This window comes from Pan paniscus, chromosome 18 (genome assembly GCF_029289425.2).
Source record: "Pan paniscus chromosome 18, NHGRI_mPanPan1-v2.0_pri, whole genome shotgun sequence".
In the NCBI taxonomy this organism is placed as follows: Eukaryota; Metazoa; Chordata; class Mammalia; order Primates; family Hominidae; genus Pan; species Pan paniscus.
Genome location: NC_073267.2, coordinates 23,743,189 through 23,768,140, shown reverse-complemented (window position 1 = coordinate 23,768,140; position 24,952 = coordinate 23,743,189). Strand labels below are relative to the sequence as shown.

General features: G+C 45.4%; 1 protein-coding gene across 4 annotated transcripts in view; it reads right to left on the bottom strand.

Annotated features, from left to right (window-relative positions):
- The window catches only part of OTOA (otoancorin), an 82,468-nt gene that overhangs the window by 51,184 nt on the left and 6,332 nt on the right, over positions 1–24,952 (bottom strand). For 2 of the 4 annotated variants that reach the window (XM_055099999.3, XM_055100001.2), the window contains 6 exons: positions 24,445–24,576; positions 22,156–22,391; positions 18,102–18,205; positions 11,883–11,983; positions 8,738–8,877; positions 4,480–4,603 (listed from right to left, as the gene is read on the bottom strand). In XM_055099999.3, the coding sequence (XP_054955974.2) occupies positions 4,480–4,603; positions 8,738–8,877; positions 11,883–11,983; positions 18,102–18,205; positions 22,156–22,391; positions 24,445–24,576 (837 nt within the window). Of the gene's footprint in view, positions 1–4,479; positions 4,604–4,734; positions 4,811–8,695; positions 8,878–11,882; positions 11,984–18,101; positions 18,206–22,155; positions 22,392–24,444; positions 24,577–24,952 lie in introns of those variants that run through there. The other 2 variants (XM_055100002.2, XM_057300003.2) reach the window with 2 other exon arrangements.

Genomic DNA, 24,952 nt, shown 5'->3' with positions numbered 1-24,952 from the left:
TCCCTTGACCCTGTCCCATCAAAGCTTTTGGGCTCAGAAACGATGAAGGAAAGGGACTCCTGCCATGCCCAGACAGTGAGACACCACACGGAGGACACCTCCTCTGGCCTTGGCTTTCATGTGCCAAAAATTCCCTTTGTACTTCATTTAAATATTAATTTGTTATTAAATCAACCTTAATCCATGTCAGAAAGAAATGTTCCCTTTATAACTACACTACACTCTTATAGCATCTGTTGTCCTCTGGTGACCTTGAACTCTATATCCATATATACAGGCTGTTTTCCTTTCATTAAATAGCCAGGGGCCTTTTCACAATAATTTATAATCTGTGTAAAAATAACTTTTTTTTTTTCTTAAGACAGAGTTTTGCTCTTGTCACCCAGGCTGGAGTATAATGGTGTGGTCTTGGCTCACTGCAACACTGCAACCTCCACCTTCCGGGTTCAAGCGATTCTCCTGCCTCAGTCTTCTGAGTAGCTGGGATTACAGGCACCCACCACCACACTAATGTTTGTATTTTTAGTAGAGACAGGGTTTCACCATGTTGGCCAGGCGGGTCTCAAACTCCTGACCTCATGTGATCCACATGCCTCAGCCTCCCAAAGTGCTGGGATTAGAGGCATGAGCCACCACATCCAGCCAAAAATAACTCTTCACAGTACAAGAAAGTAAGAGTCTCCTGAACATCCTACCACATAAAAATAACCATGATTAGCAATTGGGTGTATATGCTTCCAAGATTTCTTATACCTTTATAAATATAGAGACACTACATAGTTTTTACAGAGTTGTAATATGAACAGAAGCACAATTTACTCTTCTTAAAATTATCTCTTGCGCCTGTTTGCACATTTCTATGATCATTTTAATAATTATTTTATTGCAATATGCCTGCCTAATGATAGTAAAGTGTGCGTTACAGCTGCTTTCGGTAAGGAATGTGATAAAGTCACCTACTATACAATGAGCTCTGTAACAAAAAACAAGAATGGTTCATATTTTAACACCCGAATTTACGTAATAACGTAGTCATTTCAGGCAGGTGCACAAAACGGGTTTCTGGCAATATTGAAATAGCCACTGGGGGGCAGCAGAGTTAAGTAGAAGAAACAACTGTCAAAGCGCCTGGGTTCTCTAAGTTCAGCAACTGCCTTACCTAGAAATCAGTTTCCCCATCTGTAAAACGAAGGGGTGGACTACAGTGGCAGCTCTCAAAGTGTGGAGCACACCCAGCGGCATCTGCAACACCTGGGAACTTGTTAGAAATGCAGATTGCCAGGCTGCTCCCGGACCTCCTGAATCAGAGACTGGGTGGGGCTCCGAAATCCAGGGATCCCCAGACTCCGGGTCACAGATGGGGATCACCGGGACCCTGGCCTGTTAGGAACCAGCCACAGCAGGAGGTGAGCAGCAGGCCAGTGAGCATTACTGCCTGAGCTCTGCCTCCTGCCAGATCAGAGGCGGCATTAGATTCTCCTAAGAGCAAACCCTATTGTGAACTGTGCATGCAAGGGACCTAGTCTGTGCGCTCTTTATGAGAATCTAATGCCTGATGATCTGTCACTGTCTCTCATCACCCCCAGATGGGACCGTCTAGTTGCAGGAAAACAAGCTCAGCGCTCCCACTGATTTCACATTATGGTGAGTTCTATAGTTATTTCATTATATATTACAATGTAATAATAGAAATAAAGTGCACAGACCGGGCGTGGTGGCTCACGCCTGTAGTCCCAGTATTTTAAGAGGCCATGGCAGGCAGATCACAAGGTCAAGAGAATGAGATCATCCTGGCCACATGGTGAAACCCCGTCTCTACTACAAATACAATAAATAGCTGGGCGTGGTGGCGTGCACCTGTAGTCCCAGCTACTCAGGAGGCTGAGGCAGAGAATTGCTTGAACCTGGGAGGCAGAGGTTGCAGTGAGCCAAGATCGTGCTACCGCACTCCAGCCTGGCAACAGAGCGACACTCCATCAAGAAAGGAGAGGAGAGGGGAAGGGGAAAGGGATGGGGGGGGAGGGGGGGAGGGAGGGAGGGAAGGAGGAAAGAAAGAAAGTGAGAAAGAGAAGAAAGAAAGGAAGGAAGAAAGGAGGGAAGAAAGAAAGAAAGAGAGAGACAGAAAGAAAAGAAAGAAAGAAAGAAAGAAAGAAAGAAAGAAAGAAAGAAAGAAAGAAAGAAAGAAAGAAAAGGAAGGAGAAGGAAGGAAGGAAGGGAGGGAGGGAGGAAGGGAGGGAAGGAAGGAAGAGCACAATAAATGTCATGCACTTGAATCATCCTGAAACAATCCCCCGGCCCCAGTCCACGGAAAAAAATTGTCTTCCACAAAACCGGTCCCTGGTGCCAAAAAATTTTCTTCCACAAAACTGGAGCGCTGCCACAAGCTGTATTTGAACAGGCCCTCCCTGTGATTTAGATGCAGTCTCCAGTTTGAGAACGACTGAGCTAGATGATCCCAAAGGGCTCCCTCATATCTAATTGCATGCCACCTTCTCCTTGGTCAGGGCTGCCACATGTTGAGACCCCTGGGCCTTAAAATACATTTATCTTCTTATTTTTGCTTGAGCTTGCTTGGGACGGATTCTTTTCCTTGGAAACAAAAATATGCATTCACAGGCTAGGCTCGGTGGCTCACGCCTGTAATCCCAGTACTTTGGGAGGCCAAGGCAGGTGGATCACTTGAGGTCAGGAGTTCAAGACCAGCCTAGTCAACATGGTAAAACCCCATCTCTACTAAAAATACAAAAAATTAGCCGGGCATGGTGGCATGCACCTGTAGTCCCAGCTACTCCAGAGGCTGAGGCAAGGCGAAGGTTGCAATGAGCTGAAATTGTGCCACTTGAACCCGGAAGGTGGAGGTTGCAGTGAGCTGAGATTATGCCACTGCATTCCAGCCTGGGTGACAGAATGAAACTCAAAAAAAAAAAAAGAATCTTAAAAAAAAATAAAGATGCGCTGACCAAAATAGATGACCACACTCTCAAATGTCAAATGTGTTTGGGGACTTTATGGTGATGTGTGGGAAACTGCTGTGAAATTATTGATGGCTTTATCAAAATTTCATTTAATATTATTTTCATGTCATCTTTTTGATTTTAAGCAAATTGAAAAGGGCCACAAAAAGTGGACTGGAAGGGGGTAGAATTGAGACTTGACTGGAAGGAAGAAGAGAGAGATGGAGAGGAAGAAAAATGAGAGAGAGTGTGTTTGCTCATCTGGTCTTGGGAACTCATAACCACCCTGCAATCCAGTGTTCTCAATCCTGGCTGCATTGAAATCACCTGAGAAGCATTAAAATCAGGCCATACCTCAGGCCACACCCCAGAACAATAACATCAGATTCTCTGGGGGTGGCACCTGGCAGGGATGTTACTAATCTAGAGGCAGGTTTGAGAACCACTGCTTTATCTCCTGCCGCTCCAGGCGTGCTCACCAGAGCAGCGGTTCCAGAATCACCCGGAAGCTTGTTGGAAGTGCAGCGTCAGCTGGGCGCAATGGCTCACACCTGTAATCCAAACACTTTGGGAGGCCAAGGGAAGAAGGAGGAAGAAGAGGAAGATGGGAGTCCTGGGCCTCAACCAAGAGTTCCTGAATCAGAATCTGCAGTTAAGATCCCCAGGTGATCTGTATGCATATTTAAGTTGGAGGTAGCTGTCCCTTTCTTTCCTTTTCTTTTCTTTTTTTTAGATAGGGTCTTGCTCTGTCATCCAACTGGAGTGCAAAGTCACTATCATAGCTCACTGCAGGCTGGCACTCCTGGGCTCAAGCGATCCTCCTACCTCAGCCTCCCAAGTAGCTGGCACTATAGGCACATGGCTTTTTTTTTTCTTTTGAGACAGAGTCTCACTCTGTCACCCAGGCTGGAGTGCAGTGGCACGATCTCAGCTCGCCACAACCTCTGCCTCCCAGGCTCAAGCAATTCTCCTGCCTCAGCCTCCTGAGTAGCTGGGATTACAGGTGCATGCCACCACGCCTGTTTTTGTATTTTTAGTAGAGACAGGGTTTTACCATGTTGGCCATGCTGGTCTCAAACTGACCTCAGGTGATCTGCCTGCCTTGGCCTCCCAAAGTGCTGGGATTACAGGTGTGAACCACCGTGCCCAGCCATTTTTTTTGTATTTTTTGCAGAGACAAGGGTCTCATGATGTTGACCAGGCTGGTATCAAACTCCTGGCCTCAAATGATCCTCCCATCTTGGCCTCCCAAAGTGCTGGGATTACAGGCATGAGCCACCACGCCTGGCTGAGACGGCTTTCTGATTAAATTTTGATCTCCCCAGGGTCTGTTCCTTTGCTATTTTCTGTCTGGGCTTCGATGTTACACTTACCTCAGTATTTGAGATGCCATCTGCTGTGACTGGGCTTAAATCCCGACTAATGCTGTGTGTTTTCTCCCAAAGGCTAAGCTAGGCTGTTCTCCCCATTTCTCTGGCTAGTGACACTGAGGCAGAGGCCTCAGGGCCTTGCACCCCAGCTGTACCTTCTGGACGCCAGCCTGGAAGCCCCTCAGGTGGCTGCACTTGATCATCTGGTAAAGCAGGACTTGAGCCACAGTGGCATCCAGCAATTCCAGGTCATTGTAGAAACAAACCAGCAGCCCCAGCCTGTGTGAGAAGAGGAGGGATGGTGGTGGAGGTGTAACCGCAGAACCAGCCCATTCTGGTTCAATTTTGTGTAATAAAATGGTGAGTTGTTTTTCAGTTGCCACGGACTCCCAGGTTGAAGGTCACATAACCTGAACATCCTCAGATGAACCAAATGTGCAACCACAGGCGGAACCTAACTGCTCAGACGAGACCAAGGAATGGGGGCTGAATTATGAAGTGGACACCACATGGCATGGTCCACGATCCAATCAGATTGAGTCCTGGCATCACCTCATGGCATGATCCAATCAGATCACACCTCCCAGCATCACCCTGTAGCAAGACCCAATCAGATCAAGTCTCATTACCCTCCGCCTATAAAACCTGCCCCAGTCCCCAGCTCAGAGACACAGATTTGAGCACTGTCTTCTGTCTCCTTGACAGTTGATTCACAGTAAACGTTTCTCTCTACAAAAACCTAGTGCTTCAGTGTTTGGTTTTCCATTGCGCATGGGCAAACAGACCCAGTTTGGTTCCATAACAGAGGGCTGAGAGCTGGTGGACACAACGACACCCCTTCCCCAGTCCAAACCAATGGGGTCTTGATTATATTAATAGCAGCTACCACTTATCAGGTCTTGCACTGAGCCGTTTACCTGCATTATCTCATTACAGCAACCCTACAAGGCAGGTGCTCTCATTAGCCCCATTTCACAGATGGGGAAACTGAGATTTGATTTGTCCAAGGCAAGTCGGTGGAGCTGGGACTTAAATGTAGATCCATCCACCTATGCCATCTCTCCACCTGGGATGAATAAAGGGAATAAGGAAAGAAAGGTGCCAGTAGCCACAGAAAACTCCCCATTTTCCACATTACAATCACTAAATTCTAGAGCTGATCTCACCCTGAGGGATTCTCTGAGGCAGAGATCTGTTTCTAGGATGCCTTCTGGTACCCACCCAGATGATGCAAAGATTTCAGAAGGAAAACAAAAAAGACTGGAGGAAAACAATGGAAGGGCAGAAGTGAGATTGGAACCCTGGTATAACTGAGAGCAATGTTTCTAATCATTAAGAGCATTGATTCAGGCCTACTGCAGTTTGAAGCCCAGCTCTGTGAGATGTTTGATCTCCACCAAGTTACTTAACTTCTGTGTGAGGCCGCTATACACAGTTCTGCAGTGCACACTCTGTACTCCCATACTGTACAGAGACAGGGTGCCTCTCCCTCTCTGAGCCTCTAATAAATGGGAGGTTTTCTTTGTTCATCGTAGCACATCATAATAAACATGAGTGAAAGAAAGAGGATGATTGTGAAAGTTAAATGAGAAGTGGTATACCAACTGATTTGCATACGTCCTGGTGGAAACCAAGCACTCATTCATTAATGAATGCTCTTAGAGTTAGAATGAAGACTACCTAGTTGACCACAGTCAGCCTGGCTCCACCCTCTCAGAGCGATATTGACATATTCAGACATGCCCACAGGAGAGCTGCCAGGTCCAGGGAAAAGATTTGAAAGTGTGTCTCATGAGGAAAAGAGATCTGCTTAACTTCGAGTAAAGAAGACTCAGGGGAAGTGAGGGCTGAGCGTTAATAACCACGTTGAGAATAACTATTCACAACAGCCAAGACATGGAATCATCCTAAGCGTCCAACACGTCAGTGGATGAATGGATTTTTTTTTTAATTTGGTGGATACACAATGGAATGCTCTTCAGCTTTGAAAAAGAAGGAAATTCTATCATATGGGACCACATGGATGAACTTGGAGGATCTTATGCTAAGTGCAATAAGCTAGGCACAGAAAGACAAATACTGTATGACCTCATTTATATTATGAATCTGAAAAACAAATAAACAAACGTCATACTCATGGAAGCAGAGCCTTAGAATGGTTGGTACCAGGGGCTGGAGGTGGGAAGGGAGTTGGAGAGACTTGGACAAAGGATACAATGTTTCAGTTAAATAGGAAAATAGGTTCTGGAGATCTGTTGTACATGCTGACTACAGTTAATAACAATGTATCATATACTCAAAAATTGCTAAGAGTAGATTTTAAGTGTTCTCACCGCAAAAAAAGTATGTGAGGTAATGATAATTAGCTTGATTTAGCCATTCCACAATGAATATATATCTCAAAACATGTTGCACACCATAGATATAATTTTTATTTATCAATTTAAAAAAATAAATTATAGAAGAAAAATAGGCTGGGCGTGGTAGTTCACGCCTCTAATCCCAGCACTTTGGGAGGCCGAGGCAGGCAGATCAGAAGGTCAAGAGATCAAGACCATCCTGGCCAACATGGTGAAACCCCGTCTCTACTAAAAATACAGAAATTAGCTGGGCGTGGTGACGTGTGCCTGTAGTCCCAGCTACTTGGGAGGCTGAGGCAGGAGAATCACTTGAACCCAGGAGGCAGAGGTTGCAGTAAGCCGAGATTGTGCTACTGCACTCCAGCCTGGCGACAGAGTGAGACTCCGTCTCAATAAATAAATAAATAAAAAGAAAAAATATTATTCATTGAGCACTTACTATGTGTCAAGTGTGCAAATCCCTACAAAGACCTTAATGCAGTAGGCATATTTTTATCTCCCATTTTACAGATGGGGAAGCGGAAGTATAGAGAGGTGATGTAAAAATAGCAAAGATCACACCATTAGTAAGCAGCAGGGCAGGATTAAGCCACGAAGTCTGGCTCGAGGTCCCATGTTCTTAATCATGAGGCTATTTTTGTGTGTGTGAAACCATAGAAAAATGGGACACATGCTAATAAGTGAAAATTACTAAAGGTAGGTGAAACAGATGTAATTGTTTCCTATGAGTACATTCCCTAAGAGTGGCTCATTTGAAAAACCTTAAGGTAATATGGGATGGGAGCAGTGTGGCAATAATAAGACCTTGAGAGACGGACAGAAGAGGATTGAATGATGGCCCAGCACAGTGGCTCACGCCTGTAATCTCAGCACTTTGGAAGTCCAAGATGGGTGGATCACTTGAGGTCAGGAGTTTGAGAACAGCCTGGCCAACATGGCGAAACCCAGTCTCCACTAAAAATACAAAAATTAGCTGGGTGTGGTGGCACACTCCTGTAATCCCAGCTACTTGGGAGGCTGAGGCAGGAGGATCTCTTGAATCTGGAGGTGGAGGTTGTAGTGAGCTGGTATTGCACCACTGCCCTCCAGCCTGGACAACAAAGTGAGACTCTGTCTCAAAAAAAAAAAAAAAGAGGATTGAATGGGCCAGGCGTGGTGGCTCATGCCTGTAATCCCAGCAGTTTGGGAGGCCAAGGCAGGCAGACCACCTGAGGTCAGCAGTTCAAGAGGTCAGGAGTTTGAGACCAGCCTGACCAACATGGCAAAACCCCATCTCTACTGAAAATACAAAAAATTTAGCTGGGCATGGTGGCACACATCTGTAGTCCCAGCTACTCTGGAGGCTGAGGCATGAGGATTGCTTGAACCCAGGAGGTGGAGGTTGCAGTGAGCCAAGGTCACGTCACTGCACTCCAGCCTGGGTGACAGGACAAGACTCTGTCTCAAAAAAATAAATAAATAAAAGGAAAAGGAGGGAGTATTGAGCTGTACTCACCACCTCCTTCCCATTGCCCACTCCCTTCCTGACACCCCTGGAATGTAGAGTTCCTGTCCCTCCTCCCCTGCTGGGAATGGTTTTAGGGAGGATCACATTACAGTCACTAAATTCTAGAGCTGATCTCACCCAGGGGCTCCCCAGCTAAGAGTCTGATAACAAGCGGTTCTCATATATGGGGACCCATGAGTTATTTCCAACACTTGACTCAACTTAAACGGAAATCACACATTCACTTTGGAACAGGACCCAGTCCTGAGTATTTAAAATGTTTCATTTCTGTGCTGAGAGACAGAATTAGCACTTGATAAGGTTGCATAAAATGCCTGGCACACAGGAGATGCTCAGAAAGCATTTACCCTTTCACCCTGCTTCATAACCTCTTCATAAAAAAAGTTGCAGACACCTCTCCTCACATGCACAGAGAAATATGGGACTATTCAAAGAGATGGACCAGCCACCTCCCTTCCCTCCCTGGGTGTTTTGCTGCTCAGAGAATTCTGATGCTTAGATCACATCTTGGGAAAGGGCTCCAAGGCCCAGAGCTCATGCCCTTGCCTGTGGATGGTGGAGGTATTCCTCATGTTAAAGTTGGAGGAGCTGATCCTCTCCAGAAACGCCTGGGCCAGCTCAGGTGTGATGTCATAGACCGTGTCCAGCTGCTTGGTGGCGTTGTCATAGCTGATAAACAGCCCAATCTAGTTGGTGGACAAGGACGAGAATATCAGTGAGGAGGGTGGAAGTGGCCCAGTGTGGCCCCACCCTGGTGGTCTGCACTGTGCCCCATCATGGACACTTGGATACACCTCCTGGTTCTCATTGTCATTGATGTCTTTTTTTCTTTTCTTTTCTTTTTTTTGAGATGGAGTCTCACTCTGTCGCCCAGGCTGGAGTGCAGTGACATGATCTCAGTTCACTGCAACCTCCACCTCCTGAGTTCAAGCAATTCTCCTGCCTCAGCCTCCGGAGTAGCTGGGACTACAGGTGCCCACCACCACGCTTGGCTAATATTTGTATTTTTAGTAGATATGGGGATTCACCATGTTGTCCAGGCTGGTCTCGAACTCCCAGCATCAAGTGATCCACCCACCTCGGCCTCCCAAAGTGCTGGGATTACAGGCATGAGCCACCATGCCTGGCCTCATTGTCATTGATTTCTTAGTGGTCTGTAACTGCTACTTTGGTTTCCTCCTCAACCTAACTATTCTTTAGGAAAGAATTATTTTTTAATATCTGAGAAACTGGGCTTTTTAAAAGCTAATCTTTGCACATTTATTTCTAGATTTGTTATATGGAGGTCAGAGAATGTGGTCCACAAACTTTCTGCTTTGAAGAATCAGAATTTTTTTAATAGATGAATGAGTTTATAAATGGCCCTTGGGTGATGGAAAAGAGTATGTGTTCTCTTTGTAAGACACAAAGTTTGGTGCATATATATTCAACTTATTAAATATACTATTCAGATTCCCAACATTCTTGTTCCTTTTTGGCCCACATGCCCAAGGGTGCCACGTGCAAGTCTTCTACTACTACAGGACTCATATCTATCTATTCTTCCTTGTATTTCTAGCAGATTATAAATTATATATATAATTTTGGGGGGACACTGACTCACTCTTTTTATTTTATTTTTGTTTTTATTTTTATTTTTATTTTTTTGAGATGGAGTCTCGCTCTGTCACGCAGGCTGGAGTGCAGTGGCACAATCTCAGCTCACTGCAACTTCAGCCTCCCAGGTTCAAGTGATACTCCTGCCTCAGCCTCCTGAGTAGCTGGGATTACAGGCATGTGCAAACATGCCCGGCTAATTTTTGTATTTTTAGTAGAGACGGGGTTTCGCCATGTTGGCCAGGCTGGTCTTGAACACCTGACCTCACATGATCCACCTGCCTCAGCCTCCCAAAGTGCTGGGAGTAGAGGTGTGAGCCACTGCGCCCGGCCAAGACACAGTCTCACTCTTTTACCCAGGCTTGGGTGCAGTGGTGTGATCATGGCTTATTGCACCCTCGACCTCCTGGGCTCAAGTGATCCTCCCACCTCAGCCTCCCAAGTAGCTGAGACCTCAGGCACACGCCACTACACCTGGCTAATTTTTAAATTTTTTTTGTAGAGATGAGGTTTCACTATGTTGCTCAGGCTGGTCTTGCACTTCTGGGCTCAAGTGATCCTCCCGCCTTGGCCTCCCAAAGTGCTGGGATTACCGGCATGGGCCACGGCAGCCGGCACATTCTATATTTTGAGACACTATTATGCTGTGCTCAAAGGGGCTCATAAAGTTGTCTCTCCTTTGTGGATCGTACTCTTTGTCCATATAAAATTCCTTTTTAGGCTGGGTGCGGTGTCTCACACCTGTAATACCAGCACTTTGGGAGGCTGAGGCAAGGCAGATCACCTGAGGTCAAGAGTTCAAGACCAGCCTGGCCAACATGGTGAAACCTCGTCTCTGCTAAAAATATAAAAATTAGCCAGGCGTGGTGGCATGTGCCTGTAATCCCAGCTACTTAAGAGGCTGAGGCAGGAGAATCAATTGAATCTGGGAGAAGGAGGTTGCAGTGGGCTGAGATCACGCCACTGCACTTTAGCCTGGACGACAGAACGAGACTCCGTTTCATAAATAAACAAATAAAATAAAATAAAATTCCCTTTTAGCAGTGTTATTCTTGACTTCTCCCTTCTCTACATTTTTAGAGAATAAAAAGTTGCAAATAAGTGCTTGACCTTAGAAATTTCCTCTAGGGGGCTCAGCTTTCTAAGAATTTAAGCTGTTACCTACTCAAAGCAACTCTACATTGAGAGAGTAAATGGCAGTGGGGTGCGGGGTTAATTCTAGGACTGCGGGTTATAAAAATCGGAAGACACTTGAAATACTCCCAGCCCCCTAGGTAAAAGAGAGAAACCTCGTTCTGCCTCTGGTTTCATAATAACCACACATTGCTGGGTCAATAGGTCCTTGAACAGGCCAGTCATTTGTGGCAAACACTTCTCTCACTGGCCTGAAGAGTCAGGGCACATATGACTTAAAAAAGAAGAAGAAGAAGAAGAAAAATTGGAAGCAAGGCCCACAGTCTCTTCATGAATCCCTTTGTGTTGGCAGCATTCTTTGGAGACCGCATTCAAGAATCATGATGCCCAAGGGATTTTAGTGTCATTGGGTCAACATCAAAAGGAGAGGGACAGGTTGACTAGTGAGTGAAGTAATCCTAGAATGTGTGTATTTCTCCACTGTAAACTCTAGAATTAAAATCTAACCATTGCTCATGCTCAAGTAGCTATTAACAGAAGTAGCTATAAATAGAAGTAGCTATTAATCCATTTTGCTTTTGCTTTGAGTTCATGCTCCCAAGGATGGGAAACTTTATATCTTTTGTCCTTGGCCTTCTCCAGTACAAAAATACCCTTAAATGATTTTTGGTTCATAGCCAACAATCCCTTTAAATCATGTTTGCTCACATCAGAGATGTGATCTTAGTTGTCCACAATTCTTTTTCTTTTCTTAGCCCTTCCACACTGAAACAATCCCATGACTGCCCACTTGAAACTTTCTTCCAATAGTTTTCTTCAGAGGCCCAAGGTCTATTGGGCTGAGGAGGGTATACAATTTCCAAGGCACCTTGACTGGCTGGATGAACATTAGAGTTTGAGAATACACCTTACCCCAAGTGTATTAGTAATGGTGACATATAAATGTACTTTTCCAACTTACTTCTATAGGACTAATTTTTGTAATTTCTTCAAACGATAGGTGAACCATGTATCTGCCCAAAACCCATAAGTGTTCCGCACTGACCCATGAAGCAGAGTCATCTACAAAAAATAAAGAAATGAATAAATGAGTACATACATAAATAAAAGCCTTTACACTGGTATGTGATAGTCAACAGCATCTTTGCTGTCAAGACCTACTTCTTGCATTCATTAATTCGTTATTTTGTTTTTCGGGGTTTTTTGAGACAGAATCTCACTCTGTTGCCTAGGTTGGAGTGCAGTGGTGTGATCTCAGCTCATCTCAACCTCCGCCTCCCGGTTCAAGCGATTCTCCTGCCTCAGTCTCCCAAGTAGCTGGGATTACAGGCACCCGCCACCATGCCCAGCTAATTTTTGTATTTTTAGTAGAGACAGGGTTTCACCATGTTGGTCAGGCTGGTCTCAAACTCCTGACCTCAGGTGATCTGCCCGCCTCTGCCTCCCCAAGTGCTGGGATTACAGTCATGAGCCACCGCGCCCAGCCACATTAATTTGTTATTAACTCATTCAACAATCATATACGTAGGGCCTACCTGTGAGATCACACGTAGGATGTGAACACAGATTCGCACCACCTCAGACCTTGTTACTCAATAGTGTGGTCTTTGGAATTGCAACATCTGTGTCACCTGGCCACTTGTTAGAAATACAGATTATTCTTTCTGGCCAGGCACCTGTAATCTCAGCATTTTGGGAGGCTGAGGCAGGAGGATTGCTTGAGGCCAGGAGTTTGAGACCAGCCTGAGCAATATATCAAGACCCTCATCACTACAAAAAAAAAAAAAAAAAAAAAAAAAAAAAAGCCAGCTGTAGTCCCAGCTACTCAGGAAACTGAGAAGGGAGGATTGCTTGAAACCAGGAATTTGAGGCTACAGTGAGCTATGTGCTCACTCTACTGCACTCCAGCCTGGGCAACAGAGTGAGACCCTGTCTCTTTAAAAAAGTAATAATAATTAAAAATAAATAAATAAATAAGAAATGCAGATTATTTTTAATAGTTAAAACCCACAAAATGTAGTTTTATTTTTTCATTCGATTGGTTACTAAATAATCTGGAAACATGAGGCCAGATGTGGTGGCTCACACCTGTAATCACGAAATCCTGTCTCTACTAAAAATACAAAGAAAAATTAGCCAGGTGTAATCCCAGCTACTTGGGAGGCTGAGGCAGGAGAATCTCTTGAGCCCGGGAGGTGGAGGTTGCAGTGAGCCGGGATCACATCACTGCATTCCAGCCTGGGCGACAGAGAGAGACTCTGTCTAATAATAATAATAATAATAATCTGGCAACATGAAATATGTTTGACTCTCTTGCATCACTACCACTAGTAAGGATCATCCTCACTGATTATCACCATGTTACTATACTTGAACCAAAGCAAACTACTTGTACCTCCCCAAAACATTCTCCAAATCTTGGCTGGCCTTGGCCCTGCTCACCACCTACAATGCTTTTCCTTACCCCTTCTGCATCCAAATCCTACTTTAAGATCAAGCTCAAATTTTCCTCTCCCTTAAAGCCTTCTCTTATCTCCTTCACAAGAAGTACTTTCTCCCTCCACTGAATTCCCAGAGGACTCTCTCTGACACCCCGTTCTGGCTTTTGAAATTCCCCATCACTGAGATGTCAGTGGAATTTTAAAAACCATCAAGTCAGCCAGGTGCGGTGGCTCACGCCTGTAATCCCAGAACTTTGGGAGGCCGAGGCAGGTGGATCACAAGGTCAGGAGATCGAGAGCATACTGGTCAACATGGCGAAACCCCATCTCTACTAAAACTACAAAAATTAGCCAGGCATGGTAGCGCACGCCTGTAGTCCCAGCTACTCAGGAAGCTGAGGCAGGAGAATCACTTGAACCCGGGAGGCAGAAGTTGCAGTGAGCTGAGATCGTACCACTGCACTCCAGCCTGAGTGACAGAGCCAGACTCCATCTCAGAAAAAAAAAAAAAAAAAAAAAAAAATATATATATATATATATATATATATATATCTCAAGTCTAGGATCAGACTTCAAGTTTCACTGAGCTGGAAGTGGCTGCCAATGCTCCCCAGTTCTTTAGCAAAAGACATTTACACACGATATCGTATTGGAGGCATTTGGGGAAAATGAAGGAAGTGGGGAGCATTTACAGGGTGCAGTGACTCTAACACCAAGAGCTATTTGCAGAAGCCGTGGGCAATGACAGATGCCCAAACAAGATGGAGAAATCAACTTTTATATGGACTGATTCACAAGAAAATATGGAGTGCCTCTCCCAAACCAGGAATCAAAGATGTTGGGGTGACACAGGCAGACTCCTACGATCCTCTAGATGGGGACCCTGGACATTTGCCTTGCCTATATAGAGGGCTGGAAACTTTTGAGGCTAGAATCACACATTCACAAAGAACCAAGCTTAGTTGTTTATTTTTTAACTTATTACTAAGCATAAACTGTATTTCCGCAGATCAATCATCCCCAAGCTTGGGATTTTTTTTTTCTTCCTCTGTTGTCCAGGCTGGAGTGCAGTTGGATGATCATAGCTCACTGAAGCCTCAAACTCCTGCCTCAGCCTCCCTAGTAGCTAGGATTACAGGCACACATCACCACATCAGGCTAATCTTTTAATTTTTTTGTATAGAGAGGGGGGGTTTCACTACATTGCCCAGGCTGGCCTTGAACTCCTGGCCTCAAGCAATCCTCCTTCCTCAGCCTTCCAAAATGCTAGGATTACAGGTGTAAGCGACCACGCCTGGCCAGCAAGGTTGGGATATTTTTAACAGCCAACGTATTTCCAGTTCCCTCAAGGGCCTTCATGAAAAAACAATTTAAGTCCAAACAGAATTAATTTTAACTCACTGTAGTTTAATAATGAAGCGCACCGTATAAGAATTTTAGAAGGAAAGTCTGTGCCTAATTAAACTCTGGCAATAAAGACAGAGAAGTCTGAAGGTTGAGTGGCTTTCTCATGGTTACCCAGTGTGAGACTCTGATTCCTGGAGGCCACAATTATGCACCAGGCAGAGGGAATTCTACTATGCATTTGAGACTTTGATTATGATGTTGTTTAATGTTCATTATGCACAAATCTCAGAGCTGAATTCCAGGAAAAGATTGATTGGCATTCCCCATCCTCCAGCCCCATCTGCTTTCCTTATGTTTTCCCCACACCGAGCTCATTCCCAGCTCAGGGCCTTTGTATTTCCTGGGATCTCTCTCTGGGATGCCCTTTCTCCAGAGCCTTACGTGACTGGTTCCATCTCCTCATTTTGGTCTTGATTCAAATGTCACCCACTTGAGAGGTCTTCCCTGATTCCTTAGTCCAAGAGTTGGCAAACTACAATCCATGGGGCAAACTCAGCCCATCATCTGTTTTTATACAGCCCATGAGCCAAAAGTGGTTTTTACATTTATTATTTTGGACTTTTTTTTAGAGACAAGGTCTCGCTCTGTCACCCAGGCTGGAGTCCAGTGGCTCCATCATGGCTCACTGCAGTCTCAAACTCCTAGGTTCAAGGGATCCTCCCCTCCTCAGCCTCCAGAGTAGCTGGGACTACAGGCATGTACCAGGACACCAGCTATTTTTTAATAAATTTTTTAAGAAATGGGGTCTTGCTATGTTGCCCAGGCTGGTCTTGAACTTTTGGCTTCAAGTAATCCTCCTGCCTGGGCCTCCCGAAGTGCTGGGATTACAAGCATGAGCCACTGCACCCTGCCTGCTTTTTACCTTTTTTAATAGCTGAAAGGAAAATCAAAAGAAGAATCCTATTTGGTGACACATGAAAATTATGCAAATTTCAGCATCCATTAATAAAGCTTTACTGGGACACAGGCATGCTCATTCATCTATTGTCTACAGCTGTCTTCAAGCTGCAGTGTCAGAGCTGAATAGCTGAGGCAGAGACGGTAGGCTTACAAAGCCTAAAATATTTACCTGGTCCTTTACAGAAAACATTTGCCAAGCGCTCTTCTAGTCTAAAGTACCTGTAATATCCTTTCTGCCTGGGTGCAGTGGCTCATGCCTGTAATCCCAGCACTTTGGGAGGCCAAGCCAGGTGGATCTGTTGAGGTCAGGAGTTTGAGACCAGCCTGGCCAACATGGAGGAATCACATCTCTACTAAAAATACAAAAATCAGCTGGACATGGTGGCAGGCACCTATACTCTCAGCTATTCAGGAGCTGAGACAGGAGAATCACTTGAACTCCAGAGGCAGAGGTTGCAGTGAGCCGAGATTGTGCCACTGCACTCCAGCCTGGGTGACAGAGTAAGACTCCGTCTCAACAAACTATTTTATTTTCTTCATAGCCGCTACCAGTATCTAAATTTCTAAGTTCTCTCTCTCTCTTTATTTACTTACATGTTTAAAAAAATTTTCTCCACCAACCCTCCCACAATAAAACAATAGGGCCGTAAGAGCAGAGACTTTGTTTTGTTTCCTTCTCTATCTTCAGCTATTGATACATAATGAGCTTTTAAAAAGTTTATTCTGTTTACATTACTGACATTAAAAGTTTAACAAATTGAAGCTATCTGAGAAATTGTTTGTATTGCTAATCTATATAGCCATTTTTTTCTATCGCTGTTTTGTTTGTTTGTTTGTTTGCTTGTTTTGTGACAAGGTCTCACTACATCACTCAGGCTGGAATGCAGTGGCACAATCCCAGCTCACTGCAAGTTCTGCCTCCCGGGCTCAAGTGATTCTCCCACCTCAGCCTCCTGAGTAGCTGGGACCACAGGCACACGCCACCACACCTGGCTTTTGTTTTTTTTTTGTTTTTTTGTTTGTTTTGGTAAAGACAGAGTTTTGCCATGTTGGCCAGGCTGGTCTCAAACTCCTAACCTCAAGTGATCCGCCCGTCTCAGTCTCCCAAAGTGCTGGGATTATAGGTGTAAGCCACCGCACTTGGCCCCAATTTTATTTTCTTTTCTTTCTTTCTTTTTTTTTTTTTTTTTTTTGAGACAGAGTCTCACTCTGTCACCCAGGATGCAGTGCAATTGCATGATCTCAGTTCACTGTAACCTCCACCTCCTGGGTTCAAGTGATTCTCCTGCCTCTGCCTCCCAAATAGCTGGGATTACAGACATGAACCACCACGCCAGGCTAATTTTTTGTATTTTTAGTAGAGAAGGGGGTTCACCATGTTGGCCAGGCTGGTCTCGAACTCCTGACCTCAGTTGAGCTGCCTGACTCAGCCTCCCAAAATGCTGGATTGTAGGCATGAGCCACCATGCCCAGCCCACCTGGCCCCATTTTTAAGTGTACAGTTGAGCGGGAGTAAGTACATTCACATCCACACTATTGTGCAACCGTCACTACCAGCCATATCCAGAATATTTTGAACCTTGCAAAATCGAAACTGTACCACCATTCTAATTTCTGTCTCTATGAATTTGACTGCTCTAGGACACAAGGAGGCTTTAAGCAACATCCATCAAATAAATAAATCCTGACCTACCTGCTTTGGTAGCCAGGACGCTCAGAGTTAAATTTCTGTGCTTTATTGCCTAGATTTCCTAATAAAATTCTCTTCTGTCTCTCTCTTTTTTTTTTTTTTCGAGACGGAGTCTCGCTCTGTCACCCAGGCCGGAGTGCAGTGGTGCAATCTCAGCTCACTGCAATCTCTGCCTCCCCGGTTGAAGCGATTCTCCTGCCTCAACCTCCTGAGTAGCTGGGATTACAGGTGCCCGCCACCACGCCCGGTTAATTTTTGTATTTTTAGTAGAGATGTGGTTTCACCATGTCGGTCAGGCTGGTCTCAAACTCCTGACCTCAGGCAATCCTCCTGCCTCGGCCTCCCAAAGTGCTGGGATTACAGGCGTGAGCCACTGTGCCCAGCCTCTTCTCTCATTTTAATATAGATTTTTTAATACAGATTTTGAACTTGTACCCCTACTCAAGGTTCACATTGAATCTAAGCTACCATCATTATTTATATTCCACTGAAAAACTAGGACACAACATAGATTATGAAATACAAACACATCATTATTTCAGACTTCCACATGTGCGAATTGCATTGACGAAATGGGGTATGTGTTTTACTCCATAAGCCACATCAAACTGTTTTTCGAAGCGGTGGGAGGTGGTAAAAATCAGAAGAGAACAACATCAAATCCATGTTTTCAGAGATGAAGCACCTCTTCTGAAGATATTCTTCCCCCAAAAAGTGACCCCACCTCCAAGTACAGGCTCACCAGTGGCATTGGAGGATGTCTGCAATATTCCAGTCATCCAGGAATAGAGAGCTCTCTGGGAATGAGCCGAGGTTTTGTCGTAGAGATCTTTGAACACTGCAGATCTAAATGACACAAAAACAGGCATCAGCTAATAACAAGCAGGTGGGGGCTGCATTAAAAAGGGAGTCACAACAGCAAATGTGACCCAAAGCTGTCTTGTGTTAAAACCCTTCCCTCTCCTGGATGTGGAGAAATAGAAACGCTTTTACACTGTTGGTTGGAGTGTAAATTGATTCAACCATTGTGGAAGACAGCGTGGTGATTCCTCAAGAATCTAGGACTAGAATTACCATTTGACCCAGCAATCCCATTTCTGGGTATGTACCCAAAGGATTATAAATCATGCTACTATAAAGACACATGCACACGTATGTTTATTGTGGCACTATTCACAATAGCAAAGACTTGGAACCAACCCAAATGTCCTCCAATGATGGACTGGATTAAGAAAATGTGACACATATACACCATGGAATACTATGCAGCCCTAAAAAAGGATGAGTTCGTGTCCTTTGCAGGGACATGGGTGAAGCTGGAAACCACCATTCTCAGCAAACTATCACAAGGACAGAAAACCAAACACCGCATGTTCTCACTCATAGGTGGGAATTGAACAATGAGATCACTTGGGCACAGCAAGGGGAACATCACACACCGGGGCCTGTCGGGGGGTGGGGGGAGGGGGTGGGGATAGCATTAGGAGATATACCTAATGTAAATGATGAGTTGATGGGTGCAGCAAACCAACATGGCACATGTATACCTATGTATCAAACGTGCACGTTGTGCACATGTACCCTAGAACTTAAAGTATATTTTTTAAAAAAAACCTTCCCTTTCCTGAATGTAAATTGGTTCAACCATTGTGGAAGACAGTGTAGCGATTCCTCAGAGATCTAGAACTAGAAATACCATTTGACCCAGCAATCCCATTATCGGGTATATACCCAAAAATATATAAATCATTCTGTCACAAAGATAAATGCACACATGATCATTGCAGCACTAATCACAATAGTAAAGACATGCAGTCAACCCAAATGCCCATCAATAATAGACTGGATAAAGAAAATGTGGTACATATATACCATGGAATACTATGCAGCCATAAAAATGAACAAGATTATGTCTTTTGCAGGGACATGAATGGACCTGGAAGCCATTATCTTCAGCAAACTAACGCAGGAACAGAAAATGAAACACCCCATGTTCTCACTTGTAAGTGGAAGCTGAACGATGAGATCACGCGGACACAGGGAGGGGAACAACACACACTGGGTCCTATTGTGGGGGTGGGGTGGGGTGGGGGAGGGAGAGCATTAGGAAAAATATCTAATGCATGCTGGGCTTGATACCTAGGTGGTGGGTTGATAGGTACAGCAAACCACCATGGTACATGTTTACCTATGTAACAAACCTGCACATCCTGCACGTGTACCCCAGAACTTAAAAATAAAAAATACCCCCAAACACACTCCTTAGGTATATGTAACTATTTTTCCCATTTTCCTCTTCCCCTTCACAGCTAAACACCTTCCAAAGAATATTCCATACATATTGTCTCCACTTCCTCACCTCTTGGTCCTTTTTTGGGGAAGTGGGGGCAGCTCTGTTGAGATATAATTCCCACACCTTACAATTCACCCATTTAAAGTACACAATTGGGCCAGGTGCAGTGGCTCACACCTGTAATCCCAGCACTTTGGGAGGCCAACACAGGCGGATCACCTGAGGTCAGGAGTTTGAGACCAGCCTGACCAATATGATGAAACTCTGTCTCTACTAAAAATACAAAAAGTAGCCAGGCGTGGTGGCATGCACCTGTAATCCCAGCTACTTGGGAGGCTGAGACAGGAGAATCACTTGAACCTAGGAGGTGGAGGTTGCAGTGAGCCGAGATGGGGTCATTGCACTCCAGCCTGGGCAACAAGAGTGAAACTCTGTCTCAAAAAAAAAAAAATTACATAAATAAAGTGCACAATTCAGTGGTTTTCAGCATATATGACAAAGAGCCAAAGATGTTTCTGATGGCATCATTTGAGTCTCTGGATCCAGCTGCGTCTGAAGTCAGCCCTACACCTAAAACTATTCAATTACATGTTCCAATAATTCCCTTTTTGCTTCAAGCCAGTTTGAATGGGTTTTTCTGCCACTTGGGCTTACTGCTTACTCAGGTGAGCAGTAACCAATAAACTCTCTCTCCCAATGATGTTCTCTTCCACAACCTGCATGAACGGAGGAGGGAAGAGATGCTGAATTTAAAAGGAATAGTGTAATAGCCTGCAGAGCAAAAGGGTTTCATTTATATACATCTTAGTGAAAAAAACTGGCAACTTAGAGAAACAATGAGGTCAGCATACTGTCTGTTTTCCCTACTGTCATTTGGCTGCAAAAGATAAAAGGAATCTCCCACATTGTTATAATCATATTGGTCTTTTCCTTCTTCTAAATCATTTTTAGATTTAGAAAGAGTGCTTTATGGCCATAAAGCACTACGATTAGTAAAAGGAGGGAGTTGGCGGTGGTTGCAATGCCTATGGCCCTTCAAGTCCTAGACACAATCCTCGAATTTGGTTTACATCAAAGCGCAATTTCATGCAGGGCTAGGTGTAACCAATCTAAGCTGGCATGGCATCTCAAAAGGAGAAAAGTCCTCCTTTTTCAGTGCTCTGTCACTCCTTCTGCTGTCCCTCAAGAACAAAGTCTCAGTTTAGTGCCAGTGAATCTTTAAAACACACTCAGATTGTTTTTAAATCAATGGAACAAGACCCAGGCTCAGAGCCTTTGTGCTGTGGACTGAATGTTTGCGTTTCCCCAAATTTCATGTGTTGAAATCCTAATTCCCAACATGAAGGTATTAAGAGGTAGAGTTTTGAGGAGGTGATTAGGTCATGAGGCTGGATACCTCATGAATGGGATTAGTGCCCTTATAAAAGAGATCCCAGAGGGCTTGCTCACCCCTTCCACCACAAGGGGACACAGCGAGAAGGTGCCACCTATAAACCAGAAAGCGAGCCCTCACCAGACACCAAGTCTGTCAGCACCTTGATCTTGGACTTCCCAGCCTCCAGAACCATGAGAAATAAATGCTTCTTGTTTACTAGCCACACAGTCTATGGTATTTTTGTTACAGCAGCCCAATCTGACTAACACACTTAAGCAAGCAACATATCTAGCTAGGATTTAGTAACACTTTTTTTCCCACTGTATTTATTTATGTGGGTTTTTTTGTTTTTGTTTTTTGTTTGTTTGTTTGTTTTTGTTTTTGAGATGGAGTCTCACTCTGTCGCCCAGGTTGGAGTGCAGTGGCATGATCCCAGCTCACTGCAACCTCCACCTCCCAGGTTCAAGCAATTCTCCTGCCTCAAGCCTCCCAAGTAACTGAGATTACAGGCACCCACCACCATGCCCAGCTAATTTTTGTATTTTTAGTAGAGACGTGGTTTCATCATGTTGGCCAGGCTGGTCTCGAACTGCTGACATCATGATCCACCCACCTCTGCTTCCCAAAGTGCTGGGATCACAGGTGTGAGCTACCACACCCAGCCTAACTCTACAGATGTTAAGCTTTTGCTCCAAAACGTGCATATCAACCTGTCCCCACTTGTCTTCTCCCTGCTGCCAGGTGAGATCTCTTTGCATTCTCACGGCAGCCCCTGAAGGATAGTGTGATGAGTTAAGAAGGTGCGAGTGGCTGGGTGCAGTGGCTCATGCCCGTAATCCAAGCACTTTGGGAGGCCAAGGCAGGTGGATCACTTGATGTCAGGAGTTCGAAACCAGCCTGGCCAACATGGTGAAACTCCATCTGTACAAAAATACAAAAATTAGTCGGGTGTGGTAGGCGCCCCTGTAGTCCCAGCTACTTGGAATTGAGGCAGGAGAATCACTTGAACCTGGGAGGCAGAGGTTGCAGTGAGCCGAGACTGCACCACTGCACTCCAACCTGGGCGACAGAGTGAAACTCCATCTCAAAAAAAAAAAAAAAAAAAAAAAGGTCGGAGGAACCACTCACAGGTTCTTAAAGGCATCCTCGCGCAGGTCCCGAGGGAGCCGCTCTGTGATGTCTGGCTGGAGAAAGCTGCCTGAGGACCCCCTCAGCACCTTGCCCAGGATCTCCACACACTCCAGGGAGTTCAGCATCTGGAAACACCTCTCCAGTGTGATGAGAAACAGGCTGCGGTTCACGCCAGGGCTCTGCAAGGCTCGTTCTCGAATCTCTCCTAAGTCGATGATGATGTCTTTCAGGTCCTAAAGCAATGACAGAAGCCAGGGTCAGTTTGAGAGCTGCCTCTCAATTTGGAAGCCCTGGGAGGGACCACACATTGCAACAGTGGGGAAAGTCAGGATCACTGTTTAACACCATGCTGCTATGTTGAAACTTCTAGAACTTTCCATTCCCTGCAGAACAAAGTCAAGGCCTTTACCTGCTCCACTCACTGTGGAGCCTCCCCACTCTCCAGATACACCTGACCAGCATACCTCAGGCCCTTGGTCTACCTGGAATTCTGCATCTTTCCTTTTTCTGGTGAAATCTAGCTCATCCTTTAAGTCTGGGCTCCATTGCCATCTCCTTCGTGAAGTCTCTGATCCCTCCAACTTCCTACTTCAGATCAGATTTCCCTCCCTTATGTGGCCCCAGGGCATCTTGAACCAAACTCTATAATGCATTAAAGGGACTCATGCGTCTTTCCTCCAAGCCCGTGGTTCTCATCTCTGGGTGCACATCAGAATCACCTGGGGAGCTTTTTTAAAGTTTTATTTTATTTTTGAGACAGGGTCTCACTCTGTCACCCAGTCCGCAGTGCAGTGGTGTGATTATAGCTCACTGCAGCCTCAACCTCCTGGGATTGAGCGATCCTCCCACCTCAGCCTCCCAAGTAGCTGGGACTACAGGCACACACCACCATGCTCAGCTGTTTTTTGTAGAGATGGAGTTTTGCCATGTTGTCCAGGCTGGTCTCAAACTACTGGGCTCAAGCAATCTGCCCACAACCTCCCAAAGTGCTAGGGTTACAGGTATGAGCCACCATGCCCAGCCCATCTGGGGAGCTTTTGAAAAGGACTGATTGGCCTGGAACAGTGGCTCACATCTGTAACCCCAGCATGTTGGGAGGCTGAGGCAGGTTGATCGCTTGAGCCTAGGAGTTTGAGACCAGGCTGGGCAACACAGGGAGACCCCATCCCTAAAAAATAAAATTTTTAAAATTAGCTGGGTGTGCTAGTGCGCACCTGTAGTCCTAGCTGCTTGAGAGGCTGAGGTGGGAGGATCACTTGGGCTCAGGATATCAAGGCTGCAGTGAGCTATAACTACACCACTGCACTCCAGCCTGGGTGACAGAGCAAGCCCCTGTCTCTAAGAAAAAAAAAAAAAAGCCTCCATTTTACTGAGCATTGACTCTACTGTGCCAAGCTTGGAGCAAACGCATCATCTGATTAATTCTCATGACAATCCTACCAGTTAAGCCTGATGGGTACTAGGGTCAGGCATTCCCAGGTTCCAATCCCAGGGCCTCCATTATCTGTGTGTCCTGAGCAAATGACTTACCTTTTTTAAGTCCCAGTTTTTAAGGTCTCAGAGGCCTTGCTTTGTGATATTCTTGGATCACTAAACTCATTTTGTGGAAATTAACTGTTCCTGTTTTTTGTCTCCCCTCCAGACCGTGAGCTCCTTGAGTGCAGGAGGATCTCTGTGTCCACTGGTGCATAGTAATTTTTACTAGTGGATGTTTATTGACCCAAACAACCAGGAGATTCTCAGATCCTTAATTAGGACCCGTCATTTCTTAGTACTGACAAAAATATGAATTAGGCCAGGCATGGTGGCTCACACCTGTAATCCCAGCACTTTGGGATGCCGAGGCAGGCAAATCACTGGAGGCCAGGAGTTTGGGACCAGCCTGGCAAAATCTCGTCTCTACTAAAAATACAAAAATTAGCCAGGCATGGTGGTGCACACTTGTAATCCCAGCTACTTGGGAGGCTGAGGCACAAGAATCACTTAAACCCAGGAGGCAGAAGTTACAGTGAGCTGAGATTGTGCCACTGCACTCCAGCCTGAGTGACAGAGTGAGACTCTAAAACAAAAATAAAATAAAAAATTGTAAGGCTCTTCATTTTAACTTTGGAGAAAGTAAGTGAGAAAACTTAGGTCCTAAAGCCCCCAGGGGGTTGGAGGAGGCAGAAGGAGAGAGGAAGAGACAATGAAGGGCCAAGGCCTAAGTCAGGCTCCATTTTATTCAATTCAACAAATACCACGTGGTGCTGGACTTCCTCTATCCCCGGGATGCCAAGGGCGCCTCACCAAGCTGTCCTTTTTGTCTTCTAAGAGGCATTTCATGGCAGTGCGGAACTGCTGGGCGTCTGTCTTCCTCAGGTCCTCCAGCAGCTTCTGCGGCTGGTGCAGACGCTGCTCCAGGTGGTTTTCCACGGCTGCCTGTATTTGGGGTGTTGGGAGAGTCGGTGAGAACAGAAAGAGCAGGAGCACATGGTCAGCACCATGGCCAGAGGCCCAGCCCGGCCACCTCATTCCCTGCAGAGACCACAGCTAGTGGCCAGCAGTCTGGTTTGGCCACCTCCAAATTTCCTCATTAGTCGCCAACATTTGAAAATGAGGGGCCGGGCGCGGTGGCTCATGCCTGTAATCCCAGCACTTTGGGAGGCCGAGGCGGGTGGATCACGAGGTCAAGAGATCAAGACCATCCTGGCCAACGTGGTGAAACCCCGTCTCTACTAAAAATACAAAAATTAGCTGGGTGTGGTGGCGCACGCCTGTAGTCCCAGCTACTTGGGAGGCTGAGGCAGGAGAATCG